At 40.0% G+C, this 27,875-nt stretch overlaps 3 protein-coding genes across 12 annotated transcripts in view; 1 reads left to right on the forward strand and 2 right to left on the reverse strand.

Moving 5' to 3' along the window:
* Window positions 1-5,129, forward strand: part of KLF3 (KLF transcription factor 3) — a 29,818-nt gene extending 24,689 nt beyond the window's left edge. For all 5 annotated transcript variants that reach the window (XM_063401769.1, XM_063401768.1, XM_063401765.1 and 2 more), the window contains one exon: window positions 1,082-5,129. In XM_063401769.1, the coding sequence (XP_063257839.1) occupies window positions 1,082-1,263 (182 nt within the window). In that variant the 3' untranslated portion in view covers window positions 1,264-5,129. The remainder of the gene's footprint in view (window positions 1-1,081) is intronic.
* Window positions 5,130-8,220: 3,091 nt separating this feature from the next.
* On the reverse strand, window positions 8,221-11,645 carry LOC134552518 (toll-like receptor 6). The gene has a single exon (XM_063401198.1). The coding sequence runs from the start codon at window positions 11,628-11,630 to the stop codon at window positions 9,195-9,197; it is 2,436 nt and encodes an 811-aa protein (XP_063257268.1). The 5' UTR covers window positions 11,631-11,645; the 3' UTR covers window positions 8,221-9,194.
* Window positions 11,646-19,804: 8,159 nt separating this feature from the next.
* Window positions 19,805-27,777, reverse strand: LOC134552798 (toll-like receptor 1). Of its 6 annotated transcripts, XM_063401780.1 has the most exons (3): window positions 25,090-25,166; window positions 24,247-24,595; window positions 19,805-21,901 (listed from the first exon to the last, which is right to left on the reverse strand). In XM_063401780.1, the coding sequence occupies exon 3, from the start codon at window positions 21,836-21,838 to the stop codon at window positions 19,877-19,879; it is 1,962 nt and encodes a 653-aa protein (XP_063257850.1). In that variant the 5' UTR covers window positions 21,839-21,901; window positions 24,247-24,595; window positions 25,090-25,166; the 3' UTR covers window positions 19,805-19,876. The 6 variants fall into 6 exon arrangements, with proteins under 6 accessions (XP_063257850.1, XP_063257851.1, XP_063257849.1 ...); XM_063401781.1 differs by lacking the exons at window positions 24,247-24,595; window positions 25,090-25,166 and adding an exon at window positions 27,654-27,777; XM_063401779.1 differs by lacking the exons at window positions 24,247-24,595; window positions 25,090-25,166 and adding an exon at window positions 27,574-27,712 and having other exon boundaries at window positions 19,805-21,904.
* Window positions 27,778-27,875: the final 98 nt, after the last annotated feature.

A 27,875-nucleotide genomic window follows, 5' to 3' on the forward strand; every position in this document is an offset into this window, starting at 1 on the left:
ACAGGTGTAAATAACAAAATGACAGAAGGTAGATCAGGTATTGTTGTGAAAATAATTATAGGCTGAGCAAAAGACAGAGGACATAGTAGGAAAAACCTACAACAAGAGACTGTAAGCCAGAACAGGCTCACAGTGTATGCTGATGTGTTGTACGTTCATTGGCTCTTCACTCGTTTTGTGTCCAGTTGCTTGCAGTTTACTCAATGCACACACCCTGTCAACACCAAATCAGTTCAAATTGCACTAGCTCACCTATGACATCACTGTTAAATTTGATTGATTTCCATGGGAGTAGCCCATTTGCAGAAGTCTGGATCGTATGCCAAATGCAAACACATCTGCTCTGTGGAGGTGCTAACCACTGGTGCAGTGGTGCTGTTTTTCTGACTGAGTAAACATATCCCCAATATCTGTTCTCAGAAATGTTCATCTTGGCATGCTGAATGAATATATACACATCCAGGGTTTTTACAAGGATAGCTCTTTTAGGCAAAATGGAGCCCCATTCATGTCTGTTGTGCATCAAGCCAGCCCTTCACCTATTGGTCAATACAGTGCTGTATTGGAGGATTGTAAAGGAGGAGGATGACATATTAGTAATGATAAAGAAAGAGTTTAAGTTGAGGTACTTGTGACAGTGATGCCAGTCATTTACACTACATTGAATTTGAGAAATCACAACATTTCTGCCTGTTGCGCTTTATGGTGGCACAGTCCTTTGTCCCAGAAATCTAGAAAATGAGATCCATGTTTTGAAAATACTTGAACAAATGCTTAAACCTTCATCCTTCTGGGCTTCATAAGACAAAACAAGTGCTAACGTGGCAGAGAGAGGAACAGAGACAATAAAAAAGTAAGTTGTGGCAGGTTACAATATTTTGGTCAGTTAACTTTGCACAGTTTCTAGTGCAGAGTACTCTTCAGGTCTGAGCTGTTTGGAGGAGCTTTTTGAGTAAGCATTGACATACTTGCTAAAATTTGGCAAGGCAGTAGAATAGGTGTCAGATTTATGTGTGAACTTATGCGATCAGAACTGATGTGTTCACATTTTAAATTCCCACTTGTGTGTTTCCTTTTCCAGGAGAAAAACCGTACAAATGCACCTGGGAGGGATGCACGTGGAAGTTTGCTCGTTCCGATGAACTGACGCGGCATTTCCGCAAGCACACGGGAATCAAACCCTTCCAGTGTCCAGACTGTGACCGAAGCTTTTCACGTTCGGACCACCTTGCTCTTCACAGGAAACGCCACATGCTAGTCTGAATGTCTTCTGTCCCTGACTCCTGTCACACTTTTGTTTGTTTTTTTACACGTGCATTTTAATTTGGATTCAGCTGGTCTGGATCTCTGAGTTTATGCCATTAAAAGCGTACGTATGGTCAGTAACAAATGTTATCTAACCCTTCTATGTCCTTGCCACGGGTCAGACCTAAAGAATGTGAACACATCTGTTTTTTTCTTCTGGGGATGCTAAGCAAACCCTTTCTGCATTCAATATGTTTATTATATTTCATTTGTGAATAAGGGAATTTTTGAACTAACAGCTTTTGTTGGTTTCTTTGTATAATCAACCTAGCATATATTGATAAAATAGTAAATGTTATTGAGTATCCGAAATGCTAGTCCTTGCCAGAGACTATTATTTATGTGCCCTGTAAGGGACACACTCTCATTTTATGCTCAACAATGCAATGAATGGACTCTCCCAGCTGTGTTGATTTCTGCGATGTGGTTAATGCAACAGTTTTCAAAAGACACCTGATTTAAAAATCCCCTCTGCCCAAACAGTGAGTAATGTTGAGGAAATAAATCTAAACAGTGTAATTACTTTACAGAAAGATTGAGTCATAGTATCATTTACCCCAGTCAAGAAGAAAAATGGGCAGGAATTGGTTCGTACATAATACTGTGCATCTAAACCAATGTCATCTGTCATCTATATTATAGTGCAGTGTATATCCTTGTTTTTATTGCATAATGCCCTGGTGGATTTTGTTAAGGGAAGACTTTGTGTGACTCTGTATGTCTGGTTTCTGTGCGAGTGTATGGATGGAACACACACAGTTGAGGAAACGGCTTGAAGCTGAGTCAGGGGTTTACCATCAGGAAGTTTTTCACCCAAAGGGTGGTTGGGCACTGGAACAGGCTTCCCAGGGAAGTGGTCACAGCACCAAGCCTGTCCAAGTCAAGTGTCTGGACAACATTCTCAGGCACATGGTGACTTTTGGGGTGTGCTGTGCAGGGCCAGGAGCTGGACTTGATGATCCTGATGTGTCCCTTCCAACTCAGCCTATTCTACAATTCTGTGATTCTATGGTACTCTCCTGTAATTTGGCATTAAATGACATTCATGGAAACCTACTGCACCTCATTTCAGGGATATAGATTATCCCCCTCCAATTATGCCCCTGCATTTCTTCTAAATAATTTTTGTCTCTTTGCTGTACTTCAGAAAATAGCAATCATTAAGTCAAAAATGCTCTGAACTGTATTGTTGTGAGTACCACTGTAATACACTACAGTATTTAAAATTATTGATTTAATACTTTTGTGAGAAGATGGCACCAGATATGAAGTACTTCTGATGATAAATTGAGTCATGAATCTGTTTTGGATAAATACATATACCAAATCATCCAGTTCCTAACTGATTCGTGGCTCTGGTAGTCTCTTGATGGTAGGTAGGTACAACTGCTTCCCTGTGGATGTCTTACATTAAAACCATGCCTATTAGCAAACAGAACTCCATAGGTAAAATAGATGGAATTCAAGCAACCTGCAGTTGCCCCTAGAAATGTTCCTCTGAAAGAAGGGTTTCTGTCTGTATTAGATGGCAGACTTTGTGGCACTGCAAGGAAACAGGATGTATTTCTCTACACTCTCACACACAAGCACATTTTCCTTCCTTGCCCTGTGTAAGGTAACCACCATTCCCTGTGTGTTAAACATACTGAAGTTGGCTTTTCCTTTCTTTTGGAAAAACCCAGAGAACAATGGAGGTGTGAGTGGAGGAAGAGTTCCATAGAACTCTGCAGAAGACAGGTGGAGTGTCCATCTGCAGGTGGGTATATTTGAGCTTGTGGAACAGGTAGGCTGTGCTTCTATTTCCAGTGGAACCCAATGCCAAACAATCTTGGAGATGCTAGAGTGTGGGTGCAAAGAGCCTTTATTTGGTGATAAGGCTCTTTTCCAGCTGTTATGCTGACATCCACATGCCTGTAGAATTAGAGGAGGAGAGGTCTATACTTGTAGAAAAATGCTCTGACAGCAGTTGGTCTTTTCCAGCTCCCATACATCTTCACCTCCTCAGCAGGACAACATCTGGTGTCTTGTAACTCCCTCATCTGCTCACCTGTGGCCCTGAAACACCTGGCACGTGAATCAGTCTTTTCATTTCTTGGTAGGCCAGATTATTGTTTATGACATTGAGAAACTTGTAGGAAAGAGACTGATATTAATGAGCAGCTGTTCCAGAATGTGGACTTCCATTTTGTATTTTTTTTCATCAGTGGTAGCAGAATTTGCTCTAGGTTTTAATGGCAGTTTTGTAAATCCAGGAGCATCACTGGCTGAGAGGCTGTGTGGAGAGAGCCCTGGAGCATCAGTCAGAAGTCTATAGATATTTAGTACCCTGGGACGAAAACAATTCTCTGTTCTCTTGTAGAGGGGAAAAAACAGATACTATAAAAATAAGCACCTTAATGGCAACTGGTCCGACTTCTACCTTAAAAATGCAAATTTATAAACTTCAGGATGTTTAAGGAACATTTCTTTCTAGTGCTCTGTTTCTCTTTTGAGGCTTACATAAAATGGTTTTATTAATATGATGTTTTTAATATTTTTTAAATCAGTACCCTAAGAGCAGAACTTCTTTGTAATTAAGAGTTACTTCAGATAATTTAGTCTAGGTTATTTGCCATGTTAATTCATTAGCTTATGTACCTTTTTTCTGAAAGTATTTATGCTAATGATGGGGTCAAACACAGTGGAGATTGAGCAGAACTTTCAAATTTCATCCATGTGTCTTGCGAATTAGGACAACAGAAATCTAAATATTAATATAAGTATTTGAGATTTTTACATGATAATGCCTTCCTTATAGGATTTTCCACTTGTGTTCTGCGATGTCTTTGTGGGATGTCTAAAAGGCCACAAACAAATATACTTTTAGCTGAATGTGAATTTACATCTTAACCAGCTCATTGGTTCATTTTAGCAAACTTTGATTTGAGAGATACCTTGCAATTTTTAGATGTACTCAATGAAATACTTTTCAAAACCAGTTATCCCATCTATGCCCTAAAGAAAAGCCAGTTTAGATAGAAAATCCTAATCCTAGAGAATGAGCGTGTTTAAACCACCTCCACTTTTCTCCCTAGTAGTATTGCACTGTGCAATGTATAACAGGTAATACTGTTGTACTAAAATGTGCCTGTTTAAGCCATTTGATTATAATAAATTACTATTTTCTAATGCAATTGCAAGAAACTAAGCAGGTGGGGTTTATTTAAATATGTATGGGGTTTATTTAAATACACCTGCAGCATTCTGCAGTGGTACTTCTAATGCCACATCTTGTTGTCTCTGTCAAGGTTAGCAGCATATGGATGAATACAAATCAATTCTAAAAAAATTCACAGAGCATTTTACATCCCTTGAGAGGGCTACACCAGTTTTCATTATATTTTACAGATATTAGCACTTAACATACTTTAGAGGGTCAAAATAATCTTTTTGCTTAGCATCTCTCACCTGCAAATATAGCAAGGATTTTTATTTACTTTAATACTTCTACAAACTATGCAGAATTTTTAAAATAAAATGTAATATATTTTATAAGCTAATAAGACGAAACGGCTAATTAAAGGTTTCTAGCGTACATTACTATAACTTGCAAATATGGAGACATTTTGGTAATCTTTTCTTACTAGAGATGTGAATGTTTAATGTACTTTCACTGTTTCTACTTTGGTAGTCCAATGGGAATTCAGTAATGACATTTTGTCATGTCGAACTGTGAACATAAATTTGTACTGTACAGTCCTCATATTTAGTGTATTTAGTATAATTAGTATATTTAGTATACAGTGCATATGTATTATACTTGTTAATAAAACACTCAGAATGTTGTCCGTGGTGATGTTGTCACGTGCTGGATGACAGAGCAGGGATGCTGCGTTTGGATGGGGCAGGCTAGAGGACACCCCCTGGCTCCGGGCGCTGGGGTGGCCCTGCTGCCGCCTCCCGTGTGTGCCTGCCCCACACGGGGCCCAGGGCAGGAGCACAGGGAACCTGTGCTGGAGGAGCTGTGTCCAGCAGCGCACTTAGTGGCAAGCTCATTAAAATGTTTTACTCACTTCTAAATAGGGCATTCTAATTAGGGCATTCTAATGAGCCCATAGGCAGGTGTGGAGCACCGAACACGTGAGTTTGCCCTTTTTATCACTAGCCGAGCTCTGCCCCACAGCCTCTTCCAGGGCAGGGTGCCAGAGGCTGCTGACGCATCACCACGAGTCCTTCACACCTCCAGACACACCTGCAGCTGTGCTGGAGAAGATGATTGATGACGATGATGATGATGGATAGAGATGATGAAGAATGGGGTTTTATTTCTTCATACCTTATCAGATACCTAAGAAGGGGGAGCCCGGCTGAATTCACTAGGCACCTCTAACACTTCCCGTTTCTGCTGAAGTACTTGCTTCAGGATGTCGGTCTCTTGCCTGGGATCCTTCAGATCAGCCTGGTGGGCACCTGTGCTGTGCCACGGTGATGTACAGAAGGGAAAACAGGTACAGCAGAGATGAGGCATGAAAATAAAAGCCTGACGATGGCAATCAGAATATGAGAAAATGACTGGCTTGTATTGCGTGGCCTCCTGCTTGAAAATACGGATTGCACATTGCAAAGCCAGAGACACAAATCATGCTGTTGATTTCTAGGGTTCAGGCAGGAGGGACCAATGGCATGGGGGAGTCACAGCCACTGACCCGGCGTGGCAGCTGCCATGGGGAAGAGCTCGTCCTGACCTGTCCTCTCGAGCCTGCACACTTGCAAGAGGCTACTCCAGTTGCTGGCCTAGTAAGATTTACTTCTGTTTTCCCATCAGTCAAAAAACATTGCATACGTTCTGGAGTGATCACTTTCAGGAAGCAGTGATAATTTTATCGGCCACAGGGTGTCCCTCTTAGTCTGGGAAAAAGGCAAAATTTAAGTTCATGCGATTGTAATTTAAGATAATAATCATTTTCTTGTACTTGAGAAATTAAACTGTTCCCTCTGTCTTATTTGCTGTCACAGAGTTCAATCCTGTCATACACAGAAATCTGCTCAAGGATTTGAAACTGGTCTCTGTCTTTACTGTGATTTTTAGTCACAAAAACCCTTTAAATGTATCCTTTATAATTAAAAGTCTGGCCTGGTTGAACACTAACTAAGCCAATACACAGTGTTGCTTGATGAGAAATACTGTCAAATGCTTACTTAAAAAAGAAAACCAACCACACCAAACCACGACAAGTATGCTTATCAAAGGAACTCAGAAGTGTATTTTAAGAAGCTGTAGTGTATGCAGGTATGTAAACAACTGAAATATTTGGCATGTGCATGAAAGATCTGTGAGGTGGGAAGGACAGAGTATAAAGGGCTCTTACAGCACTAATATTCCAAAACAATATACATGGCAGGCTTGAGAAACTATTTCTTTCACACCCACCTAAAGCATACATTTCAGAACAGTCTTAAAGGTGAGGGACTCCTCCATGGCCCAGTCTGTACATTATTTAGAACATAACTCCCCCCATTTGCTGTTGCATTAAATTTACAGAGACCAGAAAGCCTGAATTAAGAAATTTTACTTCCTCTTTTCTTGTCTAGTAAACAGGATAGACTATGTGGCCTTTATCCCATTAGCACTAAGTGTGACTGCTAATTGTGTCCTTAGGCTGTAAAGCCTGGGAGGGGGAGAAGGCTTTCAGGAAGAAGGGGCACAGGATTTCTTGGTAGAATTCCCCACTTTAAGGTGTCAAGGAATCCTAGAGAGGTAAAATCGTAAAATCATAAAATCACAGAATCATAAAATGGCTTGGGCTGGAATGGACTTAGAAAGTCATTTAGTCCAACTCTCTGCAATGAGCAGGGACATCTTCAACTAGATCTTATCATTCAGAGCTCTTTCCAACCTGACCTTGAATGTTTCCAGGGATGGGATATCCACAACTTCTTTCGACCATCTCTTCCAGTGTTTCACCACCCTCATTATAAAAAATTATTGCTTATATCCAACATAAATCAGCCCTCTTTTAGTTTATAAGCAGTACCCCTTGTCTTAGCACAACAGGCCCCACTAAAAAGTTCTCATCTAAGCCCTATTTAAGTACTGAAAGGCCTCAACAAGATCTTCTCCAGGCTGAACAACCCCAGCTCTCTCAGTCTGCCCTTACAGGAGAGGTACTCCATCTTTCTGATCATCTTTGTGGCCTCCTCTGGATTTACTCCAACAGATCCATGTCCTTCCTGTGCTGGGGCCCCAGAGCTGGATGCAGCCCTGCAGGTGGGGTCTCAGCAGAGCAGAGCAGAGGGGCAGAATCCCCTCCCTGGCCCTGCTGCCCACGGGGCTCTGGATGCAGCCCAGGACACGTTTGGCTCTCTGGGCTGTGAGCGCCATGGCTGGGTCATGTCCAGCCTCTCACCCACCAGCACCCCTAATCCCTACTAAATCTTAATTTCTGGGTAAGGCTTTGACATTGTCCCCAACAACATTGTGCTCTCTAAATCAGAGAGATACAGATTTAATGAGTGTGGAAATAATTGAGTGATAATTAACATTTACTAGAGATTTTTAGCTCCTCTTTCCAAAGCTCAAGACATGGGCATCTGACATCCTTCTGCAATCGTATCCAGTTAACCTCAACGGGTAGGTGGGTGCCAGCAGTGTTTCAGCACCTTTGGACACCAGGAAGCCCTCCCACAGCTTCAATTTCAGTGTTTCATCTAGCTATCCCACTTGGTGTGGGCTTGGTGAGCCATCTCAGTGAGTGCTAAGGATCCCATCCTCTTACCAGTTTGATCACCTCATGTGCTGCTCACAGTTTGATCACAGGACTTTACATTTCCATTAAGCTGTAAGTAGGGCACAACTCCACATCATCACTGAAATTACACAGGAAATTTAATAACGGATTAAGAATGAGATGTTTATTAGACTCACAAATCCAAGCATAGCAAATTACTAGATGTTTCCTACTAACAAACACTATTAGTTTACTCAGTAAGATTTTAGCAGAGAAATTACTTCTCAGGGAAATTTACTCTTTTTTCACCTCTGTGATGACCCTCAGCACCTGCTTATTAAATGAGCAAGGTAACAGAGTTCAGTGGAAGCCTGGACATAAAAGGGGGTTCACCTCCAAACATCACGTTTCTAAGTATTAGGAAACAGAAAAAACATGCTACCCAGTATAGTTTGACAGAATCACAGCAGAAAGCAGTAACATTACAATACTATGAAAAAAAATAAGTACAGGTATTAACTATGAATTTGAAGACAGTGAATAGCAAATTCTATGAAATCATGACTTGGCAGTTATCTATCTCTAAGAAAATGGTAATGTTTAATACAGCAAAGGAAGAAGACCATCAAACAAGGATTATGGAATCAACTTTTCAGCACTTACTCAAGAAAGTCTCTCTGTGATGAAGAGAAAGACTTCCAGGAAGGAAAAACAGCATAAAAGGATGTGGATACTGTACTCTTGACATCTACTTACCAATATACTGGATGAGATTCAAGAAGAGTTTTCTTCTTCATGTTATTTGAATAAAACTAAGAAAGCAGATCCCTACAATCTTAACATCACAACATTCATGTCACAACAAAGATTAAATGTACGCCTTGGCAGCCTGATGACACCAAACAAACCACTATTCTTGTTACTTCTAAATATAGCTTTCAATGTGAAAAGTCCAAAATAAATGCAACCTAAAAATAAGGTCAATCACAATGAAAATTTCTCTCTTTGTTGATGATGGGCAACTACAGATGGCTTCTGATGGCTCGACTTGGATGGCTCGAATAAGCAAAAGCAATCTCTATATGTACCACATTTACAACAAAATGTGAATAGGGCAAGAAAATATTAAAAAAAATATTAACAGAGTTTAATACAAGACAGCCAAGTCAGTTATTCACATACTTATACTACTAGTTGCTGTAGATCGCTCTCTTGCTCATTTGCTTCACTGAATATTGGCAGGTTAATGCTGATGGCTGCCCTCAGGTTGGCCCAGAACAGGGCACGCTTGCTCCTCTCATTTGGCCACTCCAGGTAGGTGCGCTTTGCCATCAGAGCTTTCAGCTTGTGATACCTGGCAGGGATAAGGTACGGAGGGATTGGCTCCAGTAAAATGAGGATTAAGCTGTTGGAATTCTCACTGAATAGCTTGTGATGGGCAAAGTACAGCTCATAGTGGCACCACTCACTCTGCACAAAGTTGGGAGACAACACAAAGATCGACTTGTAGCTCTTCTCAATGCAGTTAATGATGTTCTCCACAATGCTCTTGCCGGGGATAAAGTTTCTCTCGTGCTGGCACAGTTGTACGCAGCCCTCGCCCCTCTCCAGGTTGGGGATCAGCTCGTCCTTCACCCACACCGAATCACGCTCGCTGTAGGAAATGAAGGCGTGAAATTGCAGAGCAGGCCCCTGATCTTCGGGGGGGCTGTGCCAAGCTCTGCGCTTCGTCTGCGTCCACTGCCACGTCATCCGCACGTACCACGGCACATCCAGGTAGATGCACAGAAAGGCCACCACAGCCACCAGCACCAGCGTCAGCAGCAGAGCTGTCACAAGCAGGAGTGTCGTGTTGCAAGCCAGTTGGCTCAGGTGGAAGTCCTTGAGCTCCGTTCCTCGCAAGCCTTCCGGGTACTCGCACGCGTACGCCGCCGGCCAGCCAAACAGCCTCCCCCCTGACCGCCTCTCCAGGCCGATGAAGGCTTGCAGTTCACAGGAACACTTGAACGGGTTGTGCCCGGCCTGCAGCTCCCTGACCCTTGGGCAGCTCTGGAAGAAGTCAGCCGACGGGGTCAGGATCAAATTAATCTCTACGTTCAGGAACTGCAGGGATGGAAAGCCACCGCACCCCGGCAGGTCAGCCAGCCTGTTCGACGCCAGGTTCAGCTCTTCCAAGGACTTCAGCTCCACCATCCCCCTGGGGACACTGCTGATCTGATTGTTTTGCAGGCCGAGTTTTTTGACGTTGACTGGCAAGCACTCAAACACAGCATCCACCAACTGATTGGAGGACAGATCCAGCTCTGACAGAGACTCGGCCCACTGGCATTGCACGTCGGCTCCATCATGGCGCAGCAGGTTGTTGCTCATGTCCAGGAATTTCAGTGATTTCATACGGCTGGTCATGAAGCTTACCTTGCGAAGGCTCTCAAATTTATTCTTCTGCAAAATAAGTAGTTTGAGATCCACAAGAGTGTCACAGTTCTGGAATAACTCATCTGTCAGGGCATTGTGAGAAAAATTTAAATACTGAAATGCGCTTGTTCTATTGGGGCAAAGCATGTGTGGCATATATGCATCACTTATTGTCAAATTGGCAATATTCATCTCTGAAAACTGTCTGTATAGAATCTCCTGGTTGAAATAATAAACCTTATTACGAACATGCTCCAAAGTTAATGCTTTCATGGAGCCATCCAAAGTGATTAATTTTTCCACAGAGCTTAATAAGGGTAGAAATGAATATTCAGTCAGACCCTTCAGTGGTCCCCGAAAAGTCAAATTTCTCACAGTCAAATGTTCCACAGGTGAATACCAAATAAACATGAAAATTTGCAGGATGATAGCCCATTGTAAGTCCACAGAATCAAGCGTGAGAGCTGTTGTCTTGATTTTCTTCAAAAGCATTAAAGGTGGAGAGGGGAAATCTTTGTAGCTCAAGGTATATCTTAAGTTAACTATTTTTAAGTTTTCTGAAGCGCTCATTCCATCGTACAAGAGGGAAAAAATGAAGTTTTGGTTTGCTGCAAAAGCGATATGGAGGTTCCTTGTAGTCAAGGCTGTCAGACTCTGAGGCTCATACAGTGAAAAGTTTCCCAAAGTCAGGAAGACAGTATGCAGCTGCAAATGTTTGATATACCTGAAGTCTGATCTTCGTATCATTGTAGCACTTAATCCAAGGTACTCCAAATGAAACATGTTCCCAAACTCCTGACAGATGGGCAGGGCAATAAACTTATTGAAAGAAAGATCTAAATGTCTAAGACGTGCAAGAGTTAGACAGCAAACTTTTGAAATGTTATTATGAGATAAATCTAAGAATTCTAAATTTTCATTAAAAATAAAGACACTAAGGTCAATTATCATAATTAGATTATAAGAAAGATTTAGAACTTGAAGGTCAGAAAGATAAATAAATTCTGAAATACTAAGTCCAGATATCCTATTGTGTGAGAAATCTAATACTTGAGTATGGACTGGAATGTTTTTTGGAACATTACTTAGCAAACTCCTTGAATAATTTGCAATAAATTCATCTTCTACAGTTGGCTGGATATTATTCCACAGTGTGAACGTAAAGGCACAATTAAAGATATAGATATTTGTGAGGGATCTCATTATGCTATCCAGCTTTATCTCAGTTTTTTTACAGAAACACAGAAGCATATCTTTTTCTGTTCAATATGTGTCACTGATGAGTCCAGCCCTATGGAAAAAAATACAAGAAATTTAATGAAGCTGTTTGAAGATTTTTATTGTGAAAATAAAATTCAATATAAAATCTATGTAATAAGAAATTATTTTTACATACTCTTGTTTTCAGTTCTTGTCAATCATCTTCACTCCCATTCTTTAATTATTCATTCAGTCAAATATAAATTACTTCTCTTATAATGTACAGGATGCCACTGTTATGTTAAAAACACATAGATGTTAAGAAATTTATATTTCTTATAATCTATAATCTTATAATCATGAAAAAATACAAAACAGGTACAAACTGGCATCAATGCATTTATGAATAAAGAAGAACAAAACACCCCATTCATCTGTTGTTTCTACACATCCCAAGTTCACACACATTTGGGAACAAAACTCCAATAAAACCACCCACACAGCAACTGGTGCAGAAACAACCTCTTCACTTAAAGGATATTCTTCTTCATGCCCCACAGACCCTGGACATTGCCATGCATCCTCTCAGGGTCAGTTTATCAGCTTTGTCCTTGCTATAGCACAAAGACATGAGTCCATTTTTCCAGTAAGTCAAGAATTCTGAGGAGGAATTATACTGTCCATTGTATTGGGTTTGTGTGGTGAGGTTTTGGTAGCAGGGAGACTACGGATTTGGTTTCTGTGAGAAGCTGCCAGAAGCTTCCCCTCTGTGTTCCATAGAGCCAGCAGCAGCTGGATTCAAGGCCAAGCTCATCCACAGCATTAGTAGTGACTCTGGGATAACATGGCGAAGAAGGGGGGGAAAGTCCTTGGGGAACAGCAACTGCAGCTGAGAGAGGGGAGTGAGAATATAAGGGAGAAACAGCTCTGCAGACACCAAGGGCAGTGCAGAAGGAGGGGGAGGAGGTGTTCCAGGTGCTGGAGCAGAGACTCCTCTGCAGCCCATGCTGAGACAGCCCATGGAGGTCCACAATGGAGCAGAGCTCCACCTCAGCCATGGAAGACCCCATGCTGGAGCATGTAGATGCCTGTAGGAGGCTGTGACCTCATGGGAGGCCCATGTTGGAGCATGTTCCTGGCAAGGACCTGTGGTCCTGAGGAGAGAGGAGCCCACTCTGGAGCAGGTTTGCTGACAGGACTGTCACTTCATGGAGGACCCATGCTGGAGCAGCCTATGCCTGAAGGACTGTGCCTCATGGAAGGGATCCATGCTAAAGAGTTCTTGAACAACTGCAGCTAGTGAGACGGACTCACACTGAAGAACTTTGTCGAGAACTATCTCCAGTGGATGGGACCTCAGGATGGAGCAGGGGAATAGAGTGAGGAGGAGGAAGTGGGAAATAATAAAGTGATGAACAGACTACAGCCCCCATTCCCTGATCCCCTGTGCCATTAGGAGAGGAGGTAGAGCATTTGGAAGTGAAGCTGAGCCCAGGGAATAAGGGAGGTCTGGGAGGAAGGTGTTTTGGGATTTGATTTTATTTCTCTTTATCCTACTCTGACTAAATTGTAATAAATTAATTTCCTAGGCTGAGTCTGTTTTGCCTGTGACAGTAATGGGTGAGTGATCTCTTCTTGCCCTTATCGGTCTCACAAGCCTTTCATTTGATATTTTCTTCCCTGACCAGCTGAGGAAGGGAGTGATGGAATGGCTTGGGTGGGCACCCTGCAGGGTCAACCCTCCACACTCCACACAAATGAATATTGTAATACCAGTCTGACCAAAAGCACACTAATGGTAATACCACACCACAACTGAACTATGTATGAAGCAATGATGCCCAAAAACTGAAAGATAACACTAGACATTACCAAAGACTCCAGAACTTCCTAGGTGTCCTACGAAATTTCATATATTTTCCTACAATTGGAACTTGACAAAGAACCTCTCTAAAAATAGCAAGGGATGATGAATCTAGTTCTAAGTATCAAAAACCCAAGGAGGAAAGGATTTTGTGGATAGGGTCCAGCTGAATTAAAGCTGGTCATGCCTATCAATAGCCTCCATGGATGTGGAGGGCATCAGTCCTTTTCTGAAAAACCATGACCTGGGCATTACTCTCTTGTTTTCCTGCATTAAACAAAACACACAAACAATATGGAGTATAAACAACTCATAATCAGTTTCAGGAGACAAACATTCCCAGTTTTATTTTCTGTACTGATTTTTTCTGTTAAAAAAATCTAAAACTGCAAAGTTTTAAAATTCTGGACCTGTGTAATATTTTGTTAAATAGAAACTAAAAACCTATTTTTTTCAGTTCTGGGTTATAATGTGTGTTAGTCCCTAATAATTTGACTAACTGATATCAAAACTTAATCCTTCCCATCTAAGTCTCCTATCAGGCTTAATCAAGTTTTTTCTTAATTGAGCAAAGCAAAAATATATGCCATTAACATCACCAAAATCAATAAAAGAATAAATCACTTAAGTACTTCTACCTCTTCAATTCAAATTACGCCTTCAGAAAGTTGTGCTAGGGTATGTGAGGACACAAAAGAAATGAAGCCAGGACAGTTGGTCAAAGTACAGTATCAGTTGCAAGACAAAACAAGACAAGGAAATCTGACCCAGATCCTTCAAAGTGCAGTTGGTTTCAGAGTCCAGACTGATAAACAATCTGACTCTTGAATCAAATAAACTTTGATTTGAACTACCAGGAGGAACTTCCTCTTGGGCAAAAAGGATGTCAGTAATAAAGCAAGAAATGTTCTGAAGGGAGAAAAAACCAGAAATATATTCTCTGTCCATGTTCCAGCACCAGATGAGTTTTAATTTACTGTACATGCTACGCTAGACACTGCAACAATGAACAAGCCACACTCTATGGCCCAGCAGGGTGGGGTGCCACAATCAAAGAGTAAAGCAAATATGTCTAGAAAAATAGTCTTACAATAGTAAGGATCAAGAGTTACCCCTCCAATGCAGTTTTAGGATGGTATTAAATTAGAGTTGGCTGTGAATTTGAACTGCCATACCAAATGATTTTTCTCCCTTTCCTCTTTGCTGAAATTCAGATGTGTTTTCACTGAAACTTCAAAATACAAGAGTATCTTCTAACAGCAAAGAAATATCAGCACCTGAGATCTGATGAAGTCCAAGATATATATATATAAAAGAGAAAATAATTATAAATAATGAAGCAAATATAACCCACCTTTTCTGCACGGAATTCATCTTCAAGTTGAAGAACCAGCAAAAGTCCTCTGCATATTTGGTTAGCATCATCAAAATAGAATTTCAAACATATGTAATCTTCAAGGTGGGGAATCTCACATGAGATGATAATTCCTCAATAATTACCTACCTCAGGAAGCAAAAATACCTAGGACTTTTTTAAACAGGCTATACAATTCTAAGAATTAATGAACGTTCCTTACAGTGCAGGTATTAAGAGCACAATGAAAGTAAACTTTTAACAGCTCCAACTAAGAATACACTTACTTCTGTAATATTTACATAACTATCTGGTTTAGGAGAAAATAAATCTATCCGTAGTGTAGACTATTTCCCTTGGTGAGACTGTTCAGATAATTCTGCATTTCTAATTTCAAGTCTGCTTCTAATGTTACACAGATGTTCTAGAAATCCGTCAACTGCATCTCCTCTTTGCATGCACAGAAAAGAGGAAGCAAAACCCTCGCTGCCAACTTTTGTTCATATCAAGATCTCTAGCAGAACTCTACCAAAATTTTTTGCTCATCAAGGAGAGTAATTAATGTAGCACACTGATGGATGACAGAAGTTTATATCTCAAAACCTAGTAACAGGGGCAAACTGGCACAGTTAAATACCTTTACAGGCAAATCATCTTTACACTAGAATGGTTATCAAGGATACCTCACCTTATGGCTTCCTCCTAAAAACTATAAAAATTAACAGAGAATGTTCCCTATGACAAGACAGCTGTAATGGAGCCACAAAGAATATGACACTATAGGGCAATCTGGAGCTGAAGGAATCCACAAAAGCAGCCACTCAGCTAGCACTGTGAACAGGAACATGAGCCTGGGAGAAAACCAACATCTGTGACCCAATCAAGGGATCATGAATGTTTCTCAATAAGCAGCAAGAGTGTTTGCCAGCTGATACTATCTAGACTTCGAGTTAAAAGAGATGCTCCTATTGCTAGGCATTAATCCATGATACTGAGTAGAGTAAGACACTTATTGACAGAGCAATGATAGCACAATTAGGCAAAACAGTGGCAGCTTTACTTCAAATATAATTCATAGAAAAACTTTGCTGCACGGATAAAATCAAATACACCGTCAGCTTTCATCAGAACTGACTCTAATGCACACACAGCTATTAAAACCACATTTTAGTTGTGATATGTTTCATTTTCTTACCACCTTTCTTTATGAGGCTTTAAATACATTAAAATAAACAGTTTGCCATAAAGATAAAATGGCAATTAGTTAAAACAAAACTGATACTCCTGAATACCTCCATTAAACCATTAGGAACCTTGCATAATTTATTTTTACTAAACAATTCAACAAAGTTTTGTTTGGGGCTGGTTTCAGTTTACTGATTCAGTCATTTTTCATGACGGGCAAAAACTAAAAGCAACATATTTCTGTTCACGCATCTTCAAATCTACCAGCCACATTTTCCATAGTCAGCTCACATATGTTCATGCAGATACCTTGTTCCATTTCTGAGTTTTATACTGCTGGGGGTTTTTGCAGTTTGTTTTATCAATATTCACAGGACACATGACAAAAAGGACATTTCACGCTTCTGCCTGTATGTCATCATTACTTACCCAGAGAGGAACCACAGCTACCCTTGGCTGGATATGAAAAGCTATTCAGGACAAGGACCATGCTAAAAGTGTGAAGACTCTCTATTAAGAACTTACATGTGCAAGACATATCACATCTTAAAAAGCATAGTCACAGCAGACGAATCCATTGAAGCACCCATGAAAAGTTAATACAGTAATTAAAGATTTGCAAAGCTGGTGTTTGGTCACATCAAGGACTTTATGTTTAACTGTAATTGTCAATGTCACCTGTACATCAAGTAGGTGAAACTAACGCTAAATGCCACCACAAGTCAAAGGGAGCAGAGCAAAGTGAGCAAAGTGAGCATTTATGCTTAAACCTATTTTGCTTCGGTATGAATAGACACAATGATCAAAGCTGTGAAAATCAAATTGGTAACCCAGAGCCACCTTGCAGAACACACAATTTTCTCACTTATCGATTATAAATACTGCTTTCTCTTGACAAAACAGTGACTACAAATGAGCATTATAGTCAATCTCAGCAAATATTTCCAAAAGAAAAAACAGACTAACCAAAGCCCTGAGTAAAAACATGGGTTTCACAGAAGTTTTGAACCTTCCCCTCAGCAGAATCTCCACAGAGTCCCATTATTTTCCCTTGCGTGCTTTTCCGTCTTCTAACTCTCTGCCTCTGAACTTCAGTGAAGATATTTTGTAACATATCTAAAGCTAAAGAAGAGCTGAGCTCTCAGCAGGGCAACCCACATTGTGAAAAGTCTCCCTGGCTGCCATAGTTCAGTTTCCATTATACCACACACTACTTAAACATACATAAAAGCATTTACACTTTCACACTTTCATTTCATTCTGCTTATTTTTTAGGTTTTGGAGGGTGTTTAACTTCTATGTTATCAGTTTTGTACGTTGATATTTTTATGTATGTAAAAATAGAATTCCTGCTAGTCACCAAGATGACTAGTCAAATGCCAGGAATCTGCTCTGATACAGTATCTGACACAGTATCAGAACACATTTACACACTCCCTTTTCCTGATAACTGGAGCAGCAGCAGCAGTCAGACATTTCAGTGCAGTACCAAATGCAGGCACACACCACCAGGCTGCACAGAAAAGGTTAGCCCCTTTCCAAAATGGGCAGATAAACTGGCACATGTGCTGTGAGACTACACATGGCCCCATGAACATAGAAAAATTTCTTCATGGATTAAATCTGGTTTTATAAAAGGGTTGAGAGTATGACAGAGGTTAAGATAATTGTTTGAAATAGTCTAATAACACTTGAGAAATACATTCTCTCTTGTGGAATCAGAGAAACCAGCTCTAATAATTAGTTGCATGTTTAGCTTTTATCAATTACTTGGCACATATGGAAAAAGAAAAGATAATAGTATGTGGGCTTCTGGTTCCAAAGCACAAGTTTTAATTGATGCATATGCTCATTAAAAGCCATCTTTTCCAATTTATCCACTCAAGGATTTTGGAATCCAGAAACCTGTAATACTAGAAAACTGTAATTATATACTTCTGCTTATCATAACATCAACTACTTTCCCTGAGGTCACATAGCTCCAAGTTCTTTCCAAAGTGGCAAACAAATCTTGCTTGCCTTGGTAAAACCTTCCACTCCTTAATTTCTGGTAATGGCTATGGCTCCCACATGAGTAACAGGAAGGTTTCTTGGTGCACTCTCTGACTTTCAGAGGGTTTCTCTATCTTTCGGCCAATGGAAGAAGCCAGATGATTTCTTAAGGTTACATACAACAAGGGGATATTAATTGTACTGCAGAGGTTTCAAGGGTTACTGGCCTAAAACTCTGAGGCTTTTGAAGAAAAATTTCAAGCAAGGCGCCACATAATCCAGCTGTCCCTGGTTGTGAGAAAGGGATAGGCAAAACAAGCTGATCATCTTCAGTTTTCTGAGGGTAAATGAGTCACACACTGAAGCAGTAGATGGAGTGGAAGGAGGAAGCAGAGAAGACATTTATTTCCACAGTCCTGAATGAAATGTCTGCAATTTGGTAATAGGTGTGTTATATTAATTTTGAGGCTAAGTGGGATGAGCGAGCTAAAGGTGTTAAATCTGACCTTTCTTCCACAGGTCATAAACAGTCACTCACAGTTCAAGGCTTCAGGTCAAGAAATCTCAGCCTACTTAGACCTCAGGCAAAAAGAAGCATCAAAATTAAAACCTGTTGCTAAAATTGGAAGACAAAAATAAGATAAAATGTAAACATGCCATGAGAATTTCATCATAACATCCCTTCTTCTCTCATACACGTGTTGGAAAACATTTTTGAAGAGAAACTTCCTGCTTGGTCATCTAACTCTGGTATTTCAAACAATCTCCCCTTGTTGGGCCAAGGAGGAAGTTTGCTGTCATAATCTTTAGTAGTTGTGAATGTTTGCCTGAGCCCAGCCACACTTTCTTGAAGCTAAAACAATGTAAGTACAGACAGAGGAGCCTGCTATATTTCTGTAAAGGGAAGCAAATATTGTAAATGTAGTTTGTTTTTCTAAATGAATAAAGTCTTACCTGCTGTCTCAAGACCTGGCAAATTTTTTCAGGCTCTGACTGGTTATTGACTTTCAGATCACAAGTCAAAGCTGTGTTGCAACATACTGTTTCGGCTGAAAAGGACAGATTCTTTTAACAATACGCATAAAGTAAGATATATGGATGAGAAGACAAAAAGTAGAAAGCCAGGGGGTAAAAGCAAGATTTAGAGATGTCAGGAATTTCTCAAAACACAGACAATATGATGAAGGCTGTTCTGTTACTGCAGATGCCCTCCCACCCCCTCTGGTCAAGGTATCGCTCAAGATCAAAATGGTACCAGGACTCTATGGGTATTAGAGCTTCACTGTTTCTCCCTTGCTGCAATGCCAGGCTAAAAAGTGAAGTACCTCACTTTTTTTTTTTTCCTTTTTTTCTTTATTTTCTTCCTTTTTTTTTTTTTTCCTTAAGAAAAAATCCCAAAACTTTTCTTCCTTGCTCAACTCTTGGTTTTGGCAAGTTTGAAGTTCACAAACTTCTATATCTGGGTCCTATCCTTTTAATCTTCACCAAATCTGAGCAAAGACTATTTGGCAAACATTTTGAGCTCTGGACTTCAGGCATCTTCTCAGGCAGCTCTGCAAACTATCTAGAAGTTGAAGCATTCTTCCACATGACTAGATTTTATTCTGCTGAGAAAAACTCACTATAATATTTCAAGTTGTATTTCAAAATCCACCTTCAAATTCATTTGCAATTTACTATCCGAAGAGATTTGCAATAAGGCAAATTGAATTTTGACTACAGTTAGGAGGCAACACAGACAACTAGTTAGAAACAAGACAGTGTAACGAAAAAATAAATACATTTACAATGAATGGAAATCGTGTTTATTGTTTCACAAAGGAAAAAACAGATGAAAATCCATTAGAAAGGTTCTTAAACTGTTTCGTCACACAAATTTTCATCACCTTTTGACAGGTTAATGCTGATGGCTGCCCTCAGGTTGGCCCAGAACAGGGCACGCTTGCTCCTCTCATTTGGCCACTCCAGGTAGGTGCGCTTTGCCATCAGAGCTTTCAGCTTGTGATACCTGGCAGGGATAAGGTACGGAGGGATTGGCTCCAGTAAAATGAGGATTAAGCTGTTGGAATTCTCACTGAATAGCTTGTGATGGGCAAAGTACAGCTCATAGTGGCACCACTCACTCTGCACAAAGTTGGGAGACAACACAAAGATCGACTTGTAGCTCTTCTCAATGCAGTTAATGATGTTCTCCACAATGCTCTTGCCGGGGATAAAGTTTCTCTCGTGCTGGCACAGTTGTACGCAGCCCTCGCCCCTCTCCAGGTTGGGGATCAGCTCGTCCTTCACCCACATCGAATCACGCTCGCTGTAGGAAATGAAGGCGTGAAATTGCAGAGCAGGCCCCTGATCTTCGGGGGGGCTGTGCCAAGCTCTGCGCTTCGTCTGCGTCCACTGCCACGTCATCCGCACGTACCACGGCACATCCAGGTAGATGCACAGAAAGGCCACCACAGCCACCAGCACCAGCGTCAGCAGCAGAGCTGTCACAAGCAGGAGTGTCGTGTTGCAAGCCAGTTGGCTCAGGTGGAAGTCCTTGAGCTCCGTTCCTCGCAAGCCTTCCGGGTACTCGCACGCGTACGCCGCCGGCCAGCCAAACAGCCTCCCCCCTGACCGCCTCTCCAGGCCGATGAAGGCTTGCAGTTCACAGGAACACTTGAACGGGTTGTGCCCGGCCTGCAGCTCCCTGACCCTTGGGCAGCTCTGGAAGAAGTCAGCCGACGGGGTCAGGATCAAATTAATCTCTACGTTCAGGAACTGCAGGGATGGAAAGCCACCGCACCCCGGCAGGTCAGCCAGCCTGTTCGACGCCAGGTTCAGCTCTTCCAAGGACTTCAGCTCCACCATCCCCCTGGGGACACTGCTGATCTGATTGTTTTGCAGGCCGAGTTTTTTGACGTTGACTGGCAAGCACTCAAACACAGCATCCACCAACTGATTGGAGGACAGATCCAGCTCTGACAGAGACTCGGCCCACTGGCATTGCACGTCGGCTCCATCATGGCGCAGCAGGTTGTTGCTCATGTCCAGGAATTTCAGTGATTTCATACGGCTGGTCATGAAGCTTACCTTGCGAAGGCTCTCAAATTTATTCTTCTGCAAGATTAATGTCTCCAGCTGAAGTAGATTGCCACAGTTTTGAAAAAGATAATCTGTTAAATCATTCTTTAAAAAATTTAGGTATCTAAAGGGACTCTTAGATGAAGGACAAAGCATATGAATCATCTCTGAATCAGCTATTGTCATGTCTGCAATATTCATGTCTGCAAATATTCTGTATAGGTCATTCTGTGTGAAGTACAGGTCCGTGATTTGAATTTTCTTCATTGTCAGTGCTTTCATAGAAGTACCTGAATAGTCAAAGTCATAACTTTTAATGTGTGACTTTTGTGTTACATTGCTAATATTGAAGTATTCAATGGATGAGTGCCACACAGTCTGAAATAGTTTCATAAGAGCACTCCAATCCACTGTCACATTGGTCAGTGTCAGATTTTTTAACCTGGATCCTTGTCTAAAATTAGATAATAAAGCCACCAATTGTTTTACATTGTCATTTGTGATTCTTGACAATGACAGGCTTTCTGTAGTATTTTGTATCACAACCCAATCAACATTATGTTTGGACTGATAACTGTTTGTATACAGGAGTGGCAGGCTCTTGATTTTTTGGTCAGAACCATCTTCTGGAAAATTGTTAGAAACTGATGTAAAGAGTTCATCTTCCACAGACAGGCTGACATGGTTCCAAAAAGTTAATGCAAACAGACACTTGTAAAGAAAAAAGTTTCTCAGAAAGCTCGTATTTTGTGTCATAGTGTTTTCTGTTTCCTTGCAGATGCTCAATACGTTTCTTAACTGTCCATCTTTGTTCTAATCCTGCTGGAAAACAAAGAAACAAAAGCAAAAACCAGATTCCATTATTAAGTAGCTGTGCAGGAATTTTCAGAGATTTTTTTTAAAGTTCCAATTTCTCATTTCTCTGATTCAAAAAGCAATGATTTTCTAAAATAATTGAGAAGAGACATTCTTTATTAACAGAACACCACTGAAATTTTTATTTGGCAAATGTGGTGTATTTAACAAACAATGAGTCAGTTTTTTACAAAACATGCCTGATTTCATAGGCATCTAAAATTTGCTGCTTACTTACAGAATTACTGCTGTGACACAGTGTATTACGAAGGCTTCCTAAACTGTGTAATACACTCTCAGAGTTGCTGTTCCCTGAAATTCTCCTCGGGGTTGCTGTTCCCCGAGGTAATAAGGTTTTCGAGCTTTTCTTGCCCGAAAGGTTCCACTCTGGAGCCAGAGAAGACAAACAGAGTCCGCCAGTCCATGTTTCCAAGGTTGTTTATTCTTTCATTATCTCTCAGTTCTTTCTCAGCTCTGCAAGGCGTCCCCAGCAGAGCAGGACACGCGGCGGACTGGCTGGATCAGAGGGTCCTGGACTTTATGTACGGTACCCTTGACCCAACCACCGTCCACAACATACTTTTTATTTACAAAATCTTACCAATACTTACTACCTATGTTAACATGTCATTTCTACTCTAAACCAATCCTTGAAATCCAACTCAGCAAAAGATGGGGGACGAGAACAAGAACAAGGAGGACAGGACCACTTCCCAATTCCTCCATCTTGCCTCTTCAAGCCCATATACTAAAAATCCTAAATTCTACATTTACACTCTGTGATAAACTAACTGCTACTTAATTCGAATTCTCTTGGCTTGTGATTCTTCGTACAATGTGGGCATTCACTCCCATGGACAGGGATCAGAGGCAGTGTCCTCCTGGGCTCTGTGTGAGGCTGGCTGACCCCCTTGTACAGATCCCAGACCCCCCTGTCCGGTCTCCAAACCCTCCAGGGCGACCAGAAGGATGTCTTGGACTCCGACAACACACTTTGAATAGAAAGTACAATCACTGGGGTCAGCATAGTCATCGTCTCCTTAGAGTCTCTCTTAAGGGATGTGAACTGGACTCAGAAAAGTTATTTAAAAATGGACTTTTGACAGTAACACTTGGACTGAAACAGAGGATGGAGGTTCAAGACCCTCAATTAAAAGCTGAATTTCTTTAGATAGTGGAGATTGGATCATCAGTACTTCTTTTAACTGACGCAACTGGGGCAAATTATCTACATTTATGCCTTGGGAAAGTCCACAGAAGAGTTCACTTCTTGTTTGAGCTTGAGCATTTCCTGAACTCAGACTGAAAGTGGGGCACTCATATGTCTGGTTTGTCACAGACACACACAAAGAACACCAGATACACACCAGGAATATTTGCAGGCTACACAAAAATATATCAGTTGTAGAAACCCTGTACACAAAATCCAGCCCTGATCTAAGGACACTGACCTCAAACATTTCTTTAGTGAAATACAGGTTTATTTAAACAGACTTTAGAGGAAAAAAATCGTAACTGTGGCTTTGCTTTGGTTTTCCCTATTACAAGTCACTTTTTCCTTCCAAATGTAAGAGTTTAGGGTAGCCAGCCTCCCTTTGTTTAAGTCAGCCATTGAAAATACTGTCTGAAATCTCCTTTTAGGTATTGCATAAATCCATTAGACTGCCCCTCTAAAAGAGGAACTGGTAAGAACTTGGCTAACACTTCTACATTTGTAAATCTTATTTAAAGTTGTTTTCCAGATTTCAAATATCTTTTTATTTCCTTTTTCCCCAAATCATAGTGTTGTCTGAATCTTCCCTTAGTACTTATTAATGACTGCACAGGCCTTCAACTTTCCCTTGATACTGAAGGGGATAAATTGAGAGTTTATATTTCTAATCACTCTAGTCTTGATAGACTGATTTGCATCTTCATGGACTACATTCACTGCACCATTAACCTTTCCACAAGCTTTCTCAGAACTACTGGGGCAAAATATATGTTCCACTCAAAAACAAACAAACAACCAAACCAAACAAACAAACAACAACAACAAAAAAAACAAAACAAAACAAAAAAAAACCATTCTGTAAAGAATGCATCATGAAACTAAGCTTGGAAATCATCTAGAAAGAGTGGCATAATATGGCAAAACTTTCCCAGCCTTTTTCCAAATTTTCATTTGGAAAAAATCATATGCATCACGACCCTCAAAAGGCACTTGGGCATCTTCAGTCATGTTCTTCTGATTGTTTGGGCAACTCTACTAATGTGTTTATAATAAACAAAATATATAGCTTCAACAGAAATCTGAAAAAAAACCCTACCTTTAAATCACTATTCCTTCTTCAGATAAAATTTCAGCAATATCCATGGACTAGATGGAAAAAGGATACGATTCTTCTACATGTGTTTTATTTTCTTTCTCATTCATACATCCTAGCATTCAGTCAAAATCTTCAAACTTTCTTCAGCCTATCCCATGAAGCAACACCAGTAAAAATTTTTATAACATATAACCTGTGATTTGGGGGCTAATACTGTAGAAATTATCCTTTATAGTCATATCACTTTTAATTCAGAAGGATCCTTATGTCTTCTAACTTGATACAAAAGCTTAATCAAGAAAAGCAATCCAGGAGGGCAGGCAAGCCAAGAGCATAGCAAGAAAGTGTCCTGTTAAAGAGCGAGGGGAGAGATAAAAAATGAGGTTTTAAGAGTTTTTCCAATATAAAATTGGTATAAACTGACTAAACTTCCCTATAAGAAATATACAGAATATATTTAGCTGAAACAGTTCAGTATTAAGGCATGCACTTTGTAAGTTACCAACATAGCAAAAATCTCTAATGTTACAAACATGCCTTTTACAAGAATGAAACACATGATCAAGTTAGACCCATCCTGAACTGTAGAAAAACTATTGCCATCACTCTGTCCCCCCCTTAACTATGTGTGTAGTGCTAAAAAGAGACTGCTCCTTGGACAGTTTCTTTGGATAAATATTCCAAACACAAGCAACTTTACCATCGTTGCATACCCATATACTTGAAAGAAATTGTACACTTGCTACAGAAAACAAAGCTCATTTTCAAATAAGATACAGAAATATAAAACAGTTCCAGTTAATTAGCAACAGCATAAAGTCAACAAAATTAAAACTTTCTCACCAGAAATCCCTGCTGTCCAAAAAAGCAGAAAATGTTCTCAGGAAAAGACAAAAAGAAAACTTCCCGTAAGTGTACCCTACTGAGTAACAATACTTAGGAACGCCCACATTTTTATATACGTGTTTGTGCCATCTACTGACACCTTTTGAAATGGCATTTGCTTTTCTCCAGATGTATTTTTCACATACAACATTACTGTAATATCCCCACTATTCTATTATTATTGAACTTTGTGGGTTTATGCTTTGCAGTATATTAAAGGGGAGAAAAATGAATCTTTTAACCAACTTTCTACCTTCATTAAATTAATATAAAAAGAAGTACTTCTTTTGAACATGAAATTCAAACACCTTCCTATCTGAACTTAATAATGATCTAAGTCTATACGCATTATTGTAATTTTTGTCCAATTTGCTATACCAAATTAATTGTCAGGATCTTATCAAGGCAGGTTTATAAAAGTACCATTTGTCTTAGTTTAATTTCCATTTAATGGGAATGGAATAATAACCCCTCTCCTGCTCCAGCAGTGTTGTGATTAGGTTAAACAGTGAATATGGAAACACTGAGTGGAGTTTTGTTTGTTGAGTTCTTTTGGTTTGTTTTGTTGGGGGTTTTTGGGGGGTTTTTTGGGGTTTTTTTTGGTGTGTGTTTGGTTTTTGTTGTTGTTATTGGTTGGTTGGTTTTTTGTTGTTTTGTTTTGTTTTTTTCAGTTAAAACAGAGCAATGACTTCGGTACTGATTGCCCAAACACAGGGTTATTGTCCTGGCAGAGACATAAACTAGTCTCTCTTTATTTCTGTATAATGTTGGTCAGAAATTCCACCATAGCTAAGATCTAAATACAGAACTGCTACACTATAACCTGCCTTTCTGAGTTAGCATATCATAACACATTCATAATTTAATATTTCAATGATTCAGGAAGCAGAGGAAATAATCTAAAAAAGTTACTTTCACTTTGAGGCTTATTCTGTAGATTATATTTAATTTCTCAGCCTCAAGTGAAAACAGGTCATCCAAGAATTAAATTGAAAGAGAGGGCAGGTAGTAAGCAACAGAAAATGGAAAAATCTCTGCTATAATGCTGATGAATCTTATAGTAGTACTCTATGATTTTATGATTCATTCTCCATTTCTGTCAATTTAGACAAGACTATTCCCAGCTGATTTCTAAATGACACCTTATAATGATATTACACACAAACCTGCCCAATTGCCTGCTCTTAGCTGGAAAGACTTTGCTATCCATCCTTAGGATGAGATAAAATCCTAAGGTCATCCTAATACTTTGCTTCTACCAAATATTCGTTCCTGTTTTGTAATGTAACAGCTGAACTGCTTGAACACAGCCTACAGATTACTCTGTAATGTACAATTGGTACTGTGTATTAACTGCTGTAAGGTAGAGACCCTTATTCCAGAAAATCTCTTCAGCGACAGTATGAGCTGCCACTGGCATTGTTTGTATGCCTGTGTACTATAGAGACAGATGAACAATATGTTAAACAGCAAAATAAACATACTACCATTAATCACATGCCATTAACCCTTCACGTTTACCACTCAGATTTACCAGTGCAATAACTGGAAGTAGATTAATACAGTCCATGAATGCCATGCATATTCCCATGCTCTGTTAAAAGTAGCCAAATACCTTTTCACCTTTTTTTATATTTATCTATTTATTAAAAGGCTCTTATTATTTATTATTATCTATTAATTATCTATTTGTTATTATCTAATATTATCTTTAATAATTATTAATTTATTAATCTTTTCTGAAACCCATTAGAAAGATGATGACATAGTAATGGCAACCATTAGTGAAATCTTAGATGAGTGGAAGTGTTCCATCTCTACTGCTTATTTCTTCCAAAATCATTTGCAATATTACCATAGTGAAACAACTCAAGTGAAATCAATTACTGAAAATTGAAAGAGAAAAAAATCAGAAAATGCTATGTGTAAAAGCCTTAAATTCAAAAAAAGTAGTTAAGGAACTTACAGAATGTATGCATCCTTACATCCAAACAGACAGACATCCACATTCATATACATATAATGTTAATTTCACCCTTAGGTGATAACTTAGTGTTACAACAGTGATTAACAATGCCTTGCATTAATAATGTCTTGCAATTCTATAACATGCATGGTTATGTAAAGAATCTGCAAAGACACTGTAAGATCCATGTTACAGTTAAAATTATTATCTGTCATGGGTTAAACAATCTCCTGCTACCAAGATTCCTCTTAAGATACTGCTCTTACTGTTCCACAAGCTCCACTGAAAAGCAGACGGAAATCCCTAGGGCCACTCTAGATTTCATTTTCAATAAATATATCTAACATTAATAAATTACCCAGCATTGTCTGATACTTAAATTCTCACTGAAAGACCTTCAAAAGAAACTTATTATGTAGGCCTACAAACATTTGGTACGCTACCAACTATCTGAATGAGAAACTTCAGAGACTTACGCCTGGTAAATGTCTAAGTCACATAGCATGATCGGTATTTATGAAACACACTTCTGAGAACTGGGGATTTCTTTTGTCACCTCTTGGAGCAGCTCTCCTCAGTGGCTCACAATGTGCAGGTTTGCCTCCTGTGTCAAAAGTAACTTCTCTCCTTGGCAGACTAGTGACAGAAATGATGCTATGATGAACCGTGGAATTGCCTTTAGTCGCTGTAAAGGGCACCCTTCGCCTTAAAATGAGATGGCGAAGAGAGGAATGGGTATGAGGAATTACACAGAAAAAGAATCACAGGCTGCTGGAAG

The sequence above is a fragment of the Prinia subflava genome, chromosome 7, assembly GCF_021018805.1.
Source record: "Prinia subflava isolate CZ2003 ecotype Zambia chromosome 7, Cam_Psub_1.2, whole genome shotgun sequence".
NCBI lineage: Eukaryota > Metazoa > Chordata > Aves > Passeriformes > Cisticolidae > Prinia > Prinia subflava.